The sequence below is a fragment of the Microcaecilia unicolor genome, chromosome 1, assembly GCF_901765095.1.
Source record: "Microcaecilia unicolor chromosome 1, aMicUni1.1, whole genome shotgun sequence".
Lineage (NCBI taxonomy): Eukaryota > Metazoa > Chordata > Amphibia > Gymnophiona > Siphonopidae > Microcaecilia > Microcaecilia unicolor.
The window spans coordinates 227296659-227314280 of record NC_044031.1 but is presented as its reverse complement, the minus strand read 5'-3'; the positions used below and the strand labels follow the sequence as shown (position 1 = coordinate 227314280).

Below are 17622 nucleotides of genomic sequence, written 5' to 3'. Positions count from 1 at the left end.
CTAAACATCTTCTAAACCCATCAGCTATGAAACAGAATAATACAAACAGAAGAAGTGAAATCAGGCTATCATTTTACCTACCATTCTGAATTAGGTACTGCACATTAAAATGCAAAATACCTGGAAGCACTACTAAAGCGACTGTGTGTTTTGCACAGTAATAAAATGCTTGAGTCACTAACTTACGTTAGTTCCATTAAGAAAATTTCCAATGGCTAATAAAGTAGATAGGATATAGCCCAGTGTTTTATTGTTCTCCAGCTGGTCCATTCCTTCCTTCAAGTCCAAAAGGGGCTCTGCAACTTCCTGCAATGAATAAAAAAACATCTGAAAAACTCCATGTGATACTGAACAGAGTAGCAAACCAATGCAGAGTTTCACTACATGAGCTGGATAAGGTGCTTCAGTTTAGATCTTGAAGTAACCATTTTGAACTGATCATTTTATCTAATTACCGTTTTTTTTTTTTAAAAATATAGTGCCTAAGCCAAGGGTTCTCAACCCAGTCCTCAGGACACACCCAGTCAGTCTGGCTTTTAGGATATCCCTAATGAATTTGCATTTCCTTTAATTTACTGCAACGCTTTTAGTGATTTAAACAATTTTTATTCACTATTCTAATCTTACAACAGTGATATTTTCTGGATATACATGCCCTCATCGATACCTCATTCATTCTCTTTCATACTTCTTTCATTCTACCATAATGTTCAACCAATGACATTTCAATGAAGTGTTCATATATCGTACGATGTACTCGGTATTTAAGTAACTACAACCTCTTAATGAGACACATGTGCACATGCTAACTAGTTACCGCTTCCATGCCCACTCTCCAGCCATTTCCCACCTATGCCACACCCCTTACCCCAAAAATATCTTTAAAAATACATATCGTGTGTGCAGTGCATGCAAACAGCAAAACTAAGGCAGAATGCTTTAGCACATCCTGTGGGACTGTTAATGCTGTGTTAGGTGTGTGTTAGTTTCTAACTTAGCTTAGTAAAAGAGCCCCTAAATAATTATCCATTAAACGCCATTTAGCAGCCTGACACTGGCTTTGGAAAACAGAATTTTCTTTGAGAGCTGGAAAGTAATCTGCATTAGACATGTTGGCAGAAAAGAACAGAATAAAAACCTATCATACCCGGGCAAATTAATGCTATTTCTATCTCATTAATGATGTGGCGTCACAGGGCACACCTTTTCCTGGCACTGGTTTTTAGTTTCGACTGATGCTTTCCAATCAGCAGATTCCATCTGTCTCAAGATAGAGTTTACCTTTTCTATTTGCTCGTAGTCCATTTTGAAAGCCCAGAGCTGGAGTCTAGCAGAGAGCTCGCTGATGGAGGAGAGAATGAGGAGAAACTGCTCTGCGCTGCCTAGAGGTGTGTCGGGGTTGGCAAGTTGAGCTTCCTGGATCTTCTGTTTCTCCTCTTCAGTGGGAATCATCATCAGAATTTTCTGTAATGATATAAAAGAATAGACCATTAACCCATGTATCTAAGCTAATGGGTTTTTTTTAAATTATGTTGTCTGGATCTGGCGAGTGGAGGGCAATTTCATAGCAGGTCGCCTAGGTAGGAAGTCCTTGTAACCACCTATTTTGGGACTATTTGATAAAGAAATGTAAGCGTCTTTGAATCTTTATAAAATAGTATCAGAAAACCTGCAACAACCATACAGCCTGCTCATGGGGAAGTGCAATTTTAAATGTGTGAAGTACGCACTTCACATACTTCATGACTCCCCCCCCCCCCCGTACTCTACTCAAACTTCTCCCCCAAACATGCTTACACTCACTCAGGTTGTGTAAAAACAGACATAAGCATTCTCCGTGCCTACTTTAAGGTTCAAGGTTGCATTTATTTGATTAATCGCCTAGGGCAGTGCCGTCAAAGCGATTTACATACTTTTTAAATATCTACATCTAAATACAATGTGTAAAGAAAATACAATATAGACAGGAAAGAACATGGACAGGTAAACCAAATACAGTATAACAATGAAAACAAACCTACTGCATCTCACAGGATCCTAAGGCTACAGAAGTCCAACAGTTAGAAAAGAGAAGAAAAACAAATTCAGTTGATGAATGCCGACTAAAATAGGTGTTTTTTAACGTAAAACCCTTAAATGAGGAGAGAGAGGGCTCCGTACGTAAAAGTATAGGCGTGTGTTCCAAAGTGTTGGTCCCACTATACTAAACTATAGATGCGGGTAGCCCTGAGCTAATTTTATAAAAGCTCTATTCCATGGGTAAAACAAGGTTTACCTGTAAAAAATAAACTTTAGCAACTTATCCCCATACAATATTAGGGAGGATCCTCAAGTACCAAGAAATGCAGTCTGAGACCAAGAAAATGTGGCAGACAGATACAGAAATATTCCCCATCGTGCCACAGGTTCGATCAAAATGAGCTTCCAAGCGCACCTGGATAAGTTGCCTATACATGTTACATCGTACAAACTCCAGAGGGAAGCTCTCATTGGCACAATGCAAATACTATGGAAAGTGTTAGCAGTAAATTTTAGAACACCTGTCTTGCTAGCCAGAGGTGGTCAGTTCAAATCCTGCTGCTGTTCCCTGTGATCTTGGGCAAGTCACTTAGGGTGTCTTTTACCAAGGCGCGCTCACGTTTTTAGCACGCCCAAAATTTTGACATGCGCTAAAAATGTGAGCGCACCTTAGCAAAAGACCCTCTCAACCCTCCATTGCCTCAAAATTAGATTGTGAGCACTCCAGGTACAGGGAAATACCCAGTCTACATGAATGTAATTCACCTTGAGCTACTACTGAGAAAGGTGTGAACAAAATCCAAATAAATAAATAAATACGCCACATAGCCTGGCTTAGGAGTGAGGTTGATTACTGTCATGGTGTACGCAAAACTAACCCATTTGGAGAAACTACCCCTAAGAGAAAATATTACTCTTCCTTATACGAGATACCTTTCTATTCTACAAGGGTAAGACACGTATAATAGACAAACCATGTTATTGAACCCTGAAAGGAATATTTACAGTGATTTTATTCAGGTTAATAATCAATTGCCACGGTAAAATGGGGGCTGAAAGCGCCTTCTTCCCCTATGAGGCAAATTATGGGTGTAGAGGCACGATGGAGCTGACTGATGGAGCGAGGAGTAGCCTAGCGGTTAGTGCAGCGGACTTTGGTCTTGGGGAACTGGGATCGATTCCCGCTGCAGCTCCTTGTGACTCTGGGTAAAGTCACTTAACCCTCCGTTGCCCCAGATAGATTGCTTTGGATGTGGTTGCAAAAACTGTAGAAAAGCGGTATATCGAGTACCATTCTCAGCCAGAGATTTGCCCCTGCTAAGAAGCAGGTGCTTTATGTGATCCTGGGTGCAACTGGTTCTAGCTGCAATGAGTGTCCTGGCATGGGGTTTCAAAAGTGCTCCCTATAAGATTTCCCAAAATCAGCTCTCTGCATAAGCAAGCAACTTCAGGTCTTCACCCAACTCCAGCTGAAAGCTGACTCAGGGAGGACGTTATGAACGTGGGCTACCATTAAGATGGGCTATTTTACCATTATTAGCAACTAGGTCTCAGTACGTAAAATGGGACCTATGCTAAAACAGCACAAGTTAATATAAAATAACATGTCTTAGCTGAAGCACAAATTGATAACTCCCCCTCCCCCATTGAAAAAAGGAGGAAAATTGAGAACAAATGAGACTTTGTGGGGCGTAATTCTATAAAGAGGGCACCAAATATGCACATATATGACCAGAATACTGGCATATAAACATATATGCAGGCCATTAATCCAGATACACACTATTCTGCAACTATGAACATATCTTCAATAGCGTGTAGTTTGCAGGTGGTGTTCATATGGGCAGAGTCTAGGCAGAACATGGGTGAGGTTCACATTTATATGCATAACATATAGAATGCATACGTTATGCACATATCTCTAGAATCTGGGCACAACCATTTACACTACTACTACTACTTAACATTTCTAGAGCGCTACTAGGGTTACGCAGCACTGTACAAATTATTTACACCAGCTGGATGGCTGGTGTATGTGGTTGTGCTTAAAATATAGGCATGTATTTGACTTGTTATGCTAGTATTTTATTAAGATAAGCAGGCACCTACTTTTCTTTATAGATTAGTCTCCTAGTCATCTGATCCCCTTTACAGCACCCTTTCCCCATCCTCTCCAATGCACAAGATGACAAACCCCATCGCTCCACCACCTCCTGATACACAAGATGATGATAACCTCCTCTCTCTCCTATCCTCCTGTACCCACCACACTTACTAAGGGGATCTCTGATGTCTAGGATGTAAGGGCAGGAGCAATCCCCACACACTCCTGTCTTCTACTGCAATCCTCCTTACTTGGCACATTGACCTCTGGTAGTAGTCCCATGTGACTATCAGAAGGGTCTTAGCCGTTCATTGGAACCTAGCATCAGAGAGGACAGGAGCTACTGGGGTTTACTCCTGCCCTTATATCCTAGGCACTAGGAAACCCCCTTGTAGGGGGTCTTCGAGGAGGGAGAGGTGGGGGGCAGGTCATTGTCCTGTACATTGGGAAAGTGCTAGATTGAGAGGTATTGTTGTCTTGTGCATCGGGGTGGGGGAGGAGTCATTATCTTATGCATTGGAGGATGGGGTGCTGCAAGGGGGAGGGGTGACTATATTTCCTATGGGGCCATGGTACATGCATCAGCAGATAATGTATATACACCTGCACTATCTGCCTAAACATTTATATTGCAATAAGGGTCTAACCTATGTAGTAAATACAGGCAGATGCTTGCCACATCCTCTGCATTTACTGCACAGGCTTTGCACTTACTGTACCTTAAGTTTTGCATTTAAGGTGTGGTATACATGCTTAAAACTTACCACACTTTAGTAAAGAGGACCTCAAATGTTCCAGAATCTTCATGAGATGCCAGATCTAATCAGAAGTCAAGCCTAGCTGATCTTAGCAATACGTACTTATGGGTTCAATTCACTAAAGCTTTTTTCCTTCACAGACACAAGGGAAAAATCTTTTGTGAATCAGATACAGAGGAGGTTTTTGCAAAGAAAGATAAGAGAAGCCAAATTTAATCACGTCTTCCTTTGTAATTAGTAACGTTTTCTTTAAATGCTTTTGGTTTGTTTTTAGTCAAATGAAAATACTGGAAAGGTGAAAATACAAGAACTACCAACTAATTTCCTCTTTCTTTAAATAATGATCTAACGCTATTAAATGTGCAACACAGAGGGTCACAATGAATCAAAATGGCTGACCTGTGGATCACTTTAGCATCAACACATTCTGCAGACATGACTGATGTGAAAAAAATGGCTTTTGACAGATTCCATTCTTATTAAAACACTGTTCTCAGAGGGCCTGACTCCTGCTAGAAGCAGTTTGAAATCTCAGCTGAGGTCAGTGACATTTCTAACCCTGGTATGTCTCAGAGGTTCTACATTTAGCAATTGCGGGAGGCCTCGCTCTGTGTTTTTTGAGATGCCAGAGGAGGATATTTATACAAGGATTGATAAAAAGGAAAATCAGAATTTTTTTTTCTGTAACATGACCCTACTGATAACGACTGTGTGCAGTACAGGTATACACACAGGATAAAGAAGCGAAGCTCTGCTGACTTTCAAAAGAGATGAATATATACATAAGTAGGCCTGTATATAAATTGAAAAGCACAAAATGTGAAAGGGTATTCTCGGGTCATATCATTTGTAAACTAATGTTTCTATCATTCCTGAATTACTTGTTTTTCTTCCATAAAATTATATTTGGGTTTCACTGGCACATCTCCATTTTCTACCGAAGTCTGTTCATTCATTCAGACGAGGCTGTGTTAGGGCTTGGCGGAGGAAAAAAGAAATTACATTTCTGTCTTACCTGAAAGAAATATAGTCAATGTTTGTTTACAACACCAGCCAGGGTAAGAAAATGGTCAGTGCATATTTTTTGAAAGGGTCATACAATGAGGAGTCTTGATGATGTATAGAGCTAGATAGTGAGCCGTTGTTACAGCTAGACTCACTGAAAAATAAAGCTCAGCTGTGGTAACATCCTATACTGAATTCTCCTCGTGTTTCTCTTTTCTTATTTAAAACTTCTTATTGGTTTGTTTAAGAGTGTGTGATTCCTTTCTGGATCTCTGTATACATCTCATGTATAGGGATTAACTATTTTTTGTAGTTATACAGAGAGCAGCACTAATCGGCCACACTGGAGGCAATGCTGTAAGTGGGTGTCCTCTTTTAGGCAGCCCAATGTTTTGCGGTGAGATCCTATTCTACAATAGCACTTGGACACCCAGATTCCAATATAGAAAAGCCCACAAGCCATTATTAAGATGGACTCGGGAAAATCCACGGCTTATTTCTAGGATAAGAGCATAAAATCTGCTTTACTGTTCTGGGATCCTGCCAGGAACTTATGACCTGGATTGGCCGCTGTTGGAAACAGGATACTGGACCTTTGGACTGTCCCAGGACAATGCTTATATTCTTATGAATTACTTAATATAACCCAATATCAGCACACCTTACATTTAGGCAGCCACAGTTATACCACCCACAGACCTGGTGTGATTGTGAGTGTTGAAATGTGGCATGGGTGCATATAATTTACACTTACAGTGTTCTGGACGTGGCATGTGTATGTTGCAGCACCTCTTTGTCCTCCCATGTTCTGCTCATGTGAATGCCCCCTTGCATTTAAGTACTGTGCCACTTACTTGCATTTTTACAGAATACTGCCATTATTTTGTAGACTTATATGCCGAAGTGACATGCAAATATGAGTGCCCCATTACAGAACTGCCTTTATCTGTACTGCTGAACTGTTTATGATAGGACACTATCCCCTGTATTCGACATATGGTGCTATGGGTCAGGCACGCAAATTTGTCCACGTGTCTAATTTGCACATGCAACTTAATTAACAAGCTAATCAGCACCGATAATTGGGTAATAAAAAGCAATTATTGTTACTAATTGGCAATAATTCAAATTTATTTTTTTTATTTATTTATTTTTTTTATTTATTTATAAATTTCAATTTTACAAGCTTAACAACTTGTTCTAAGAAAAATTGGACAAATTTATATGTGCATCTTTTTAGGCACATTCTATGAAGAGATGTGTGTAAATTCTAATGTGCGGATCTAAAAAGGGGTGTGGCCATGGGAAGGGACATGTGCACTCCTAAAATTTATGGACATTGTTACAGAATTAGTGGGGTTTGCACCTAATTTACACCTGGGTATTTACACCAGGTTTCTAGTGGTGTGAAGACAGTCACGGTTCCCAGTGCTAAGCTCTGTTAAATAAATTGTGCCTTACTGTAAGCATGGTTTATAGAATAGTAGTAATTGCTATTTTTTTTTGCACCAATTTTTTTAGATATCATTTATAGAATCTAGTCCTATGAGGGCAATTCTATAAATTGGCTCCTTATTTGGGCACTACAAAGTGGTGCTTAGTGCCAATTCTACAGTGGCTTAAGGGCATGCCTAAGCTCTTATAGAGTATTAGCACAAAGCTATATTGGTGCCCAGTAGTTAGGCATGCCTAGTTAGGACAGCTCAATGCACACAACTGGCAACAGTCTATAAGTTGTGTTTGTTGCTTAGGACCAGATTCTATATATAGTGCCTAAAAATCCACACGGTAAACATCTTCGCCTAAGCGTATTCTATAAGTGACACCTAGATTTAGGAATGCGCTTAGCTGATATCCCAGCGCTTAAAACTACGCACATCCATTTACACCAACGAAAATGTGGCATAAATCCCTGTGCATTGATTTAGGCACACTGGGCCATATTCTATAACAACATGTGTAAATTTTGGAATCCTCATGAAATACCCATAGCTATGCCCCTTTTGAACTGCACATTTTTGAATTCAGACACTGTTCATTACAGAATCTGCTTGGCGAGTACTGCACGTAAAGGCCCTAAATGAATGTCCTCAACTTCCTTATAAAGGCCTTCACTGATGAGAAAAAAAAAATGAGCCGGCTCGCACGAGCCCCTTGATAAATTTTAATGATTTTTGCGAGCCGGTTGTTGGAGTCAGGCAGCAAGCACACAAGCATCTGTTTTTTTTTTCCTCCTCCTCTCTCCCTCCTCCCCAGTGTTGCCATATTAAAAAAAAAAATTCCCACCCAAAACAACCCAAAATCCGCCCAAAAACCGCACACACCCCATCCCCAACGTCATCACCCCTGTCCCTTCCGTCATCACCCCCACCCCCGCCGTCATCAGCCCCACCCCTTCTGTCATCACCCCGCCCCCGCTGGCATCAGCCCCGCCCCCACCATCATCGCCCCGCCCAATACGTCACCAAACCCCGCCTCTGTCGCCATTAGCCCCACCCCCCGCTGGCCGAAAAACCGCCCAAAAGCCGCACAGAAAAAAAAAAACAAGCCCAAAAAACCGCAACCCGCCGCAGGCAAAAGTTTCCTGCGGCGGGTTGCGGAAAACCGCCCAATTGGGCGGGAAAACCACACATCTGGCAACCATGCTCCTCCCCAAGCCCCCACCCTCCCATAGGCTCCCAGCATACCTGGTCATGTCGTCCCTTAGGATCATCATCCCCCCCTCACCACTGCCTGACCAACCCGGAGCCTTTTCACTGCTAGATCCCACCCACAGCAAGTTGCATCAGCGGGGCTGTACATTCACTCGGCAGAGACAGGCTGGGGGTGGATCAGGCAGGGTCTCGTGTTATAGCTGCTGGAACAAGTAATGTTTGAACAATGGCCAGAGGGAATGGAAGCTGAGAGAGAGGTAGGCAGAGGAGCAGCAGGAGGAAGATGATGCTGGGTTTGAATGATGACAGCATGAAGTAAAAAAAAAAAGTTGAAGCTATTTAAGTTAGTCTGTTTCCCCTTCCTGCGCCATTAAACTGAAAACAAAATTAAGCAAACTTATGAGCTGCTGCATCTAGGTTGTCATTCTTTATAGTTGGTAGCATTTTAATTCAATCTCTCATATTTTCAAACATGCCAGCTTTGGCAGCATACAGATGTACACAGAGGTCAGAGGAAGTATAGTAATGGAATAACTTTTCATAGATAGAGTAGTAATTTGTTATAAATCATAATCAGTGTGTCATTTAGAGGGGCTGGTTATAGGGACACCCTAGCATGTATTATATTTGTGCAGAGATCTTTTTTCTCCTGGTAAAGGGCCATTAAAACAGATGTCATTATAAGGATCAGGTGCTCAGCATTCAGAGTTTCTACCTATCTATTTATTTATTTATTCAGTTATTTATGACATTTAATCCTGCAGAGATTTTTTTTTCTCCTGGTAATGGGCTTCTAAAACAGACATCATGTTAAAGGAATCAGGTTCTCAATGTTCAGAGTTTCTATTTATTTACTTATTTATGGCATTTTATCCCACATTAAATTTGAATTAGATTGGAACCTGGAAGCATTTAAAAATAAAAACAATTTCCCAGAGAGAGTAATGCATGACCCCTCCACCCGGCTCTCTCCCTGGGTATATAGCCAGCTCTGCAATTTTGGTGGTGGTGGTGGGGGGGGGGGGGGGGCCCAGAGGTAGACGGGGGGGGGGGGGGGGGGGTGCAGAGGTGGACCGGGGAGAGAGCCTGTTGTTAAAAATTTACCAGCACACCACTGACTATAGGACAGAGACAGGAAACACACTGAACACCACAGTGAGGCTTGGAGCATTCAGGAAGTGGAAACAATGCAGAAGAGAGGCTTGAAACACACAACACCAGAATGAGGCTTGGAACACATAGGAAGTGGCAGCAGGGGCAACAAAGCAAAGGAAAAGAACAGACTGGAGCCACCTCTGAAGCTGCCACTGGAAGACAAGGTGAGACTGAAAGTGGAGTCACGACCACAGCTGTGACAATGATTGTGTGTGGTCGCATCTCCCCATCCACCATGCAGCCTTGCCAGTGAGCTTGTTTGATACAAAGTGCTAGCTGTGCAGAGTCTTGCACAAACTCCGTAGTAATCCAGGTTTCAGGAAGTCCACCAACTCCACCTCCTTCACCGCTTCCAGAAAGCCCAAAAAGCGTGTTCCTCCTCAAACGATTTTCTAAATCTTTGAGCTTGGTCAATGAGGACTTTAGTGCTGTTAACTCCACCTGCATTGTGCCTGAGCTGTCTTCAACCGCACCAAACCATTCCTCATAAGTTGTTAGGCCGCTCTCTTAGAAAGAAAGGTTACTTGTTCATGGAAGCCATAAAATTGACTCTTTAGCGTTTGTAAAACTGCCTCTGTAATTTTTTGCACTAGTGTAAGGCTGAGTGACCCTGTTTCCTCCAAACTTTCTGCCATCTTGGGCCCATCCCTGCTTTTGCTGTCATCTCTATGGGGGACTTGCAAATATATTTGTCCATAGAAGAAAGTATCCATGATGGTTTGGTTTGGGTAAGCATTAAGTCTGCAGAATTTTGATCATTTTGGGTGGATTGCCAGAGAGCTCAGGAGCTCCTGCAAAATGCAGCCATACTGGTCAGCACATCATGTGATGACCATTTATTAATATGTTAAAAGGCAGCAATTCCTGCGTAGACCCCTGAGGAACCCCACTACCTACTGATTCTGTGTTGCAGGAGCCAAGGATGTTTATATTTGTGTTGGTTTTGTGTGGCTTACTGTCACTGGTTTTCCCATGGCTCTCTCAGACTAAGAAAATGAGAAAGACATGACTAGAGTGGGTTTTTTGTGCTATCAGTGAGATGCTGTTTATGGTCAGTGACTTTTTCTCATGGTTTTCAGCTTTCTAGTGATATATCCATAGTGTTGTGTGGGGTTTTCTTCATCTTGAAGAACTTTTCTGTACACTACATGTTATGTACACTCATTTTGGATATTGTTCCTAGAAGACTGTTTTTTGCATTGTTTTTAATAAATTGAGCCATTTTGCATCATCCTGCACTGTGGGTCTGGCTCCTTCCATTCCTTCTTTTTTTCTTTTGTACTGTTTTACGGGAGGACTTTGTTCCTTTTTCTGTTTGATGGTGTTAGAATTTCCCACTTTAACCAGCTACTTAGGACACTCACAAAAAGAAGTAGGAAGCAGGTTTTTGAGCTTCTGTGATGTTGAATAAGTACCAGAACCTTTTATAGTATAAAAGCAGTATAATTGCACTACATTGAAACCAGTTTCTCAGCCATTTAAAAGTTTTATTGCACATGAACTTCAAAAAGGCAATTGTTTAAAATATCTGTTGAAAAACATCAAAAGCAATACGATTTAAAAGGTACAGCTGTGTGATTAAACAATGGTTTAAAGTGTTTTGAGTATTAATTGCATAGAAACCAATAAAGATTTTCTGAATTAACAGTGTTGCTCAACCTTTTTTTTTCAACATTTGTCTAGAATTACTTCTGGAATTCTTCAGAGACTCTATGCCTGACCAAGTTTCACCATTTACAGACACTCAACACAAGTTATGCATCAGATAAGTACTCTCTCTACTTTAACCCTCTAAACTCTTCAATTTCTTAAAGTATTTTCATTTCTTTTCCTAGGAATTGATTCTTTTGTGGTTTGTTGTATTTTTCAGGATCTTCTGGACCAAGATGGACTAGGATCAATGACTCTCCATGCCCAGGTAAATAAGATGAGAGGAGATATGATTGAGGTCTACAAAATCCTAAGTGGTGTAGAACGAGTAGAAGTAAATTGATTTTGTACTCATTATAAAAGTACAAAGACTAGGGGACACTCAAGGAAGTTACATGGAAATAATTTTAAAACAAATAAGAGGAAATATTGTTTCACTCAACAAATTATTAAGCTCTGGAACTCTTTGTTGGAGGCTGTGGTATCAGTGGTTAGCATATCTGGGTTTAAAAAAGGTTTGAACAAGTTCCTGGAGGAAAATTTTGTCTATAGTCTGCTATTGAGACAGACATGGGGAAGAAAGTGTTTGTCCTGGGATTTGTAGCATGGAATGTTATCATGATTTGGGTTTCTGCCAAGTACTTGTGACCTGGTTTGGCTACTGTTGGAAACAGGATACTGGACTAGATGGACCATTGGTCTGACCCAGTATGGCTACTCTTATGATATTTTACTCCACCCTAGCTCTATCACATCCCTTTAGTGAGGTTCCCTCTGGCGTGTGTGCTGACTAAAGGTCACTTATCTGTGTGCTTTCTTAGCTAGGCTTTGGCCTTGCTTGCGTGGGGGCCCGTGCTACTCCAGCAAAGGGAAGATTACCGCCATCCTCAGAGACCAGAACACCTGTGCTCTAAATAAATAAAATGGAAGCAAAACCCTTTTCCTCCTCTTCCCAAAGTAGGTGTATATACTGGGTTTGAAACACTGTGGGCACTCTTTCTAAATGCAAACAAAAATTAATTCATTTCCCTATAGGTTCCTATTCATACACTGTAGTCCCTATGCTATAGGAGCCATTGGCTGCTAACAACAAAGCCCACGCATTCAGTGTAGCAATCAGTCATCAGACTTCTCACTATCCTATCCCTGCTTACTCAACTCCTCAGTCAGGCCTTTCGTGAGAATCTTTTACTCAGACAGGAACTTTTCCCAAACACTCACACAAAATTTGCTAATCTGCTCCCAGCTTTAAGCTGTCTCTTTAGAACAGCAGGCTTAATCCAGCTGTAACACAGCAGTAAAAAAAAAGACAAATTACAGTTTCCCCGCTACTACCTATTTTCTGTCACTCAGACTTTTTCAAGAAATCACTTTCGGCACTTTTAAGCTGCTTTTCCTGTCCACAAACAGCAGAGAAACAAACACGCATCCGCCCTCTTCGGGTTACTGAGCTCCACTGGCAACTGTTACAGCAGGCGACGGGGACTCGGCTGGGCCACCTGATCCTTTTGAGCCAATCAGGCAGTGGCACATGGAATGTTTACTTTTCCTTGCCTCATGGTAACTTAGAAAGATCTCCATTTTTAAAACTGTGTTTCCCATTGATTTCAAAGGGGAAAACACATAAAAAAAAAAACCACAGTACATATTACACAGAATTTCCATTAAAATATTCCAGACACCCAAGCCATGTCAAGCACAATACGGACCATGTTTTAAAATTTAAAAACCACACTGCATTGCCGCTTTACACATTTTAAATAAAAATTAAACCCAAAATTCAACAGAACTTTCCCAAACTCACAGAAAGGGTGCGCTTACAGACATCACTGACAGAATTCAAAAAATTTGCATTTTTGGTGGCGCTAGACCGTCTGCACCCTTACCATGAAAAATAGCCACTTCAAATATTTCCTAAGAATTTTCAACTTCTGAGTCTCCAGCTATAAGCCACCAAAAATGGGCAAATAATTAAATAAATTAGTCAAGGTCAGGAGACCTCCTACCTTCATCCAGGGATGCACCCTGCATCTTGTTCGGGTCTGGATGGACTCCCAATGCTGCTGATGCTTAGGTGCAATTGCCCCCGGTAGCCTGCGTAGGAAGCCTGAAAATAGAGGAACCAGCTTCACTCGAGGCTTACTGCGGGCTTTGGAACTGTTATGAGCATGTGCAAAAATTTGCACATGCTCAGAACACTCCTGACTCCAACCAGGCCTCAAGCCGGGCATTTTTCTGCCAGCCAGTCTCCTCTGGAGCTCATCCTCAGCGGTACTTTCACTTGCACCTGCCGCGTTTTACTGGCTTTGGAATTGGCCATTGCCACTTGGAATTGGGCCAAAAGCAGCCCAAAGATGAACGAGAACGGCTGCACACCCCTGAAATCATCACAGACCCCAGATGGGTCTCAATACAATGCGGCAAGACCAGGCCAGCCCCGAGACGATCTAACAGCACCAGAAGACTCCATAAATGCCCTTGATTGCTCAGAGATGTCCTGGACCAACCCGGGACCAACCAGGATCCTTTCTAGGGCTCAAGTAAGCACTTCCTCATTAAAAAAAAAACTTTTTAAAACCCTTTACATTAATCTAATCTAATAATTGGATTTTAATTGAAGTTAACAGCCAATTATTGACATAAATTGGTCTTAATTGGCACCAATTAGCAGTTGCACGTGGAACAGCCCTTATTCTCAATTCTAGAAGTTGCATACAGAATTTCTACCATGCACAACTTCTAGGGGGTGTGGACGTGGGAGGTTCATGGGCAAGTCAGGAGTATGCCTAGCAGTTACACATGCAAGTTATAGAATACAAGGAGTTATGTGCCTAAATTTTTTTTTGTTACATTTGTACCCCGTGCTTTCCCACTCATGGTAGGCTCAATGCAGCTTACATGGGGCAATGGAGGGTTAAGTGACTTGCCCAGAGTCACAAGGAGCTGCCTGTGCCTGAAGTGGGAATCAAACTCAGTTCCTCAGTCCCCCAGGATCAAAGTCCACCACCTTAACCACTAGGCCACTCCTCCACTCCAATAGTTATGCGCAAGCACTTACCCTAGCCTTTGACATGGTGTAAGTGCTCGCATCTGACATTAGGTGTAAAACTGTAGACTTGCTCTAGCATTTTATAACAACAGTTCCACTTTGAATTGCCATTATAGAATTCATACTTATGGGTCCTTTTACTAAGCTGCAGTAAAAAGCAAACAGCCGTAGTGTGGGTGTGTGGGATTACTATGCGTCCAGGCCAATTTTTACTGTGGTGGTAAAATTATGGATTTTCCATATCTGCCTGTTATGGCCACACACTAATTTCCCAATTCCTTTTTTTTGTACTTGCCTTTATTGAATTTATATCCATAACAAAATAGGAAGTGCATAAGCAATAAACAAAATTTACAATAGAAAACAAGAACCCACATCAATACTGCAAAAAGCCCACATCCCAAGACCCAGCTGAAGTCCTTCCTAAGGAATCAAATAAGAAAATGAGCCACATCCAATGCAGACCTAAAAACAAAATATATACCCTAAATAACCAATACAATAGCAATGAAATTATTTCTCAGATACAACCACTTTAGAGGCTAGGAAAATTTCTAGATGAGAAGGATCCAAAAATATATACGACTTACTTTCATATGTAACTAGGCATTTACAAGGAAATTTCAAAAAGAAATTGCCACCAGCAGTCAAGACCTTGGCCTTAAGCTAGAGGAAATCTTTATGTCTGAACTGCGTTGGCCTAGATACATCAAGAAAGACTAGAACCTTTTGTCCTTAAAAGAGGAGATTTTTTTAAAGTATGCTTTTAAGATTTCCAACTTTTTGTCAATAGAAAGAAAAGACACTAATAAGGCAGCACACTTCTCAATAGCCTTATTTGATGATTCTAGAAATTTTGTAAAATCCAAACTATCTGGATAATTTAGATCGTCAAATTCACCCTGCTGATTAACTAATCTTGTAGCTCTAGGCAAATAATATATAGATTTTATACCAGCAATATCAAAAGCCATTTGCACTACTTCTTTCATATACATTTTAAAGAGTTCCAACGGGGACAAGTAATGAGTAACAGGAAATTTTTACAAGTGCTCAAACCAAATTTTCCATCTGTATATGGAGTATAAGACTATCTTTAGCAGCTATAGCAACTGCTGCCTGACAAGACACAACCTGTGATCCAAATTTCTCTAATTCCTTCTGTATAGAGTCCATCTTCATGTCACTTTCCTTAAACTTTTCAAATGTTTCATAAGTAAACTTGCTATCAAGAGACAAAGTATCTCGAAGATTTTTATCCATCTTAAACAATACTTCATATAAACATCCTGTTTCTTAGCAGGAGACACATAGAAGAAAGACAGTCCCTGCTCAAAGAGCTGACTCACATACACATTGGTCTCTCACTACCAGCGCTTAAGGGCTTGCATGGGCTTTGTTCTGCTTCCAAATTATATAAAAAATGACTGATTTTAAAGAAAGAATAATGAAAAATCCTTCCTTCAAACACGAGGAGTAGCCTACTGGTTAGTGCAGTGGACTTTGATCCTGGTGAACTGAGTTCAATTCCCTCTGCAGCTCCTTGTGACTCTGGGAAAGTCACTTAACCCTCCATTGCCCCTGGTACAAAATAAGTACCTGAATATAAGTAAACCGCTTTGAATGTAGTTGCAAAAACCTCAGAAAAGCAGTATATCAAGTCCCATTTCCCTTTCCCTTATTTTTTTTTTCTTTTGTTTTGTGCACTGAGCATTGGGAGAGAATACAAAATAACCTCATTAACATCCGCTTGACTGCATTAGCATGCTATTTGCGCTAATCTTTCGTGTGCTTATTGTACCCTGCGCTACAGCCTTTGAGCATTCTGCGCTCACTAATGCGGGCAATAGTTCAGCATTAATCGCCTCTAGAACTTGCGTTTGGTTCTGAGCATTGGTGTGCCAGTGAGTTAAATGCCTTGACACAGCTCAGTCTGCCCAGTTTCCCCTCTCTACTGTATTATGGTATATTGTACACCAGGGGTGGATAAACCATGGCTTGTGGGCTGTCAGTGTCAAAAATTTGGCACTGCTGTCAAATGTAAAGGTTATTATCTGTGAACACTTATTGGCCACCTGACCTGCTTCTACTGTCCACGATTACAGCCTTCCTCCACAGTGAGCCACCATCAAAGGTCTGAACCTGAATGCCGCACAGTCAGTCTCATACCGATAGCATTGGCTTGCTGCAGAGGAAGGCAGCTGATGAAAAAGAAGAGGTGAAGACAGATCAAGATGTTTTTTTTTTCTATGCGATGAAACTACAGTGTAGTACATTTAAAACAAATCGGAGAAACTTTTTCTTCACCCAACGCGTAATTAAACTCTGGAATTCGTTGCCGGAGAATGTGGTGAAGGTGGTTAGCTTGGCAGAGTTTAAAAAGGGTTTGGACGGTTTCCTAAAGGACAAGTCCATAGACCGCTACTAAATGGACTTGGGAAAAATCCACAATTTTGTGAATAACATGTATAGAATGTTTGTACATTTGGGAAGCTGCCAGGTGCCCTTGACCTGGATTGGCCGCTGTCGGGGACAGGATGCTGGGCTTGATGGGCCTTTGGTCTTTTCCCAGTATGGCATTACTTATGTACTTATGTACCCACTGTCTACTACCAGCTATCTACCTCCCTTGCCTATACCATCATCTTATAAAAGATTTTTCCCCCATGGTATTATTAGGAAAGGAATGGAAAACAAAAATGAGAACGTTATAATGCCTTTGTATCACTCCATGGTGCGACCGCACCTCAAATATTGTGTTCAATTCTGGACGCCACATCTCAAAAAAGATATAGTGGAATTAGAAAAGGTGCAGAGAAGGTTGACGAAAATGATAAAGGGGATGGGACGACTTCCTCATGAGGAAAGGCTGAAGCGTCTAGGGCTCTTCAGCTTGGAGAAGAGACGGCTGAGGGGAGATATGATAGAGGTCTATAAAATAATGAGTGGAGTTGAACAGGTAGACGTGAAGCATCTGTTTACGCTTTCCAAAAATACTAGGACTAGGGGGCATGTGATGAAGCTACAAAGTAGTACGCTTAAAACAAATCGGAGAAACCTTTTCTTCACTCAACGTGTAATTAAACTCTAGAATTCATTGCCAGAGAATGTGGTAAAGGTGGTTAGCTTAGCAGAGTTTAAAAAAGGTTTGGACAGCTTCCTAAAGGAAAAGTCCAAAGACCATTATTAAATTGGACTTGGGGAAAATCCACTATTTCTGGGATAAGC

General features: G+C 41.2%; 1 protein-coding gene across 4 annotated transcripts in view; it reads right to left on the bottom strand.

Moving 5' to 3' along the window:
- The window catches only part of FHOD3 (formin homology 2 domain containing 3), a 942952-nt gene that overhangs the window by 80207 nt on the left and 845123 nt on the right, over positions 1-17622 (bottom strand). For all 4 annotated transcript variants that reach the window (XM_030204545.1, XM_030204553.1, XM_030204563.1 and 1 more), the window contains 2 exons: positions 1282-1464; positions 187-306 (listed from right to left, as the gene is read on the bottom strand). In XM_030204545.1, coding sequence (XP_030060405.1) covers positions 187-306; positions 1282-1464 — 303 coding nt within the window. The remainder of the gene's footprint in view (positions 1-186; positions 307-1281; positions 1465-17622) is intronic.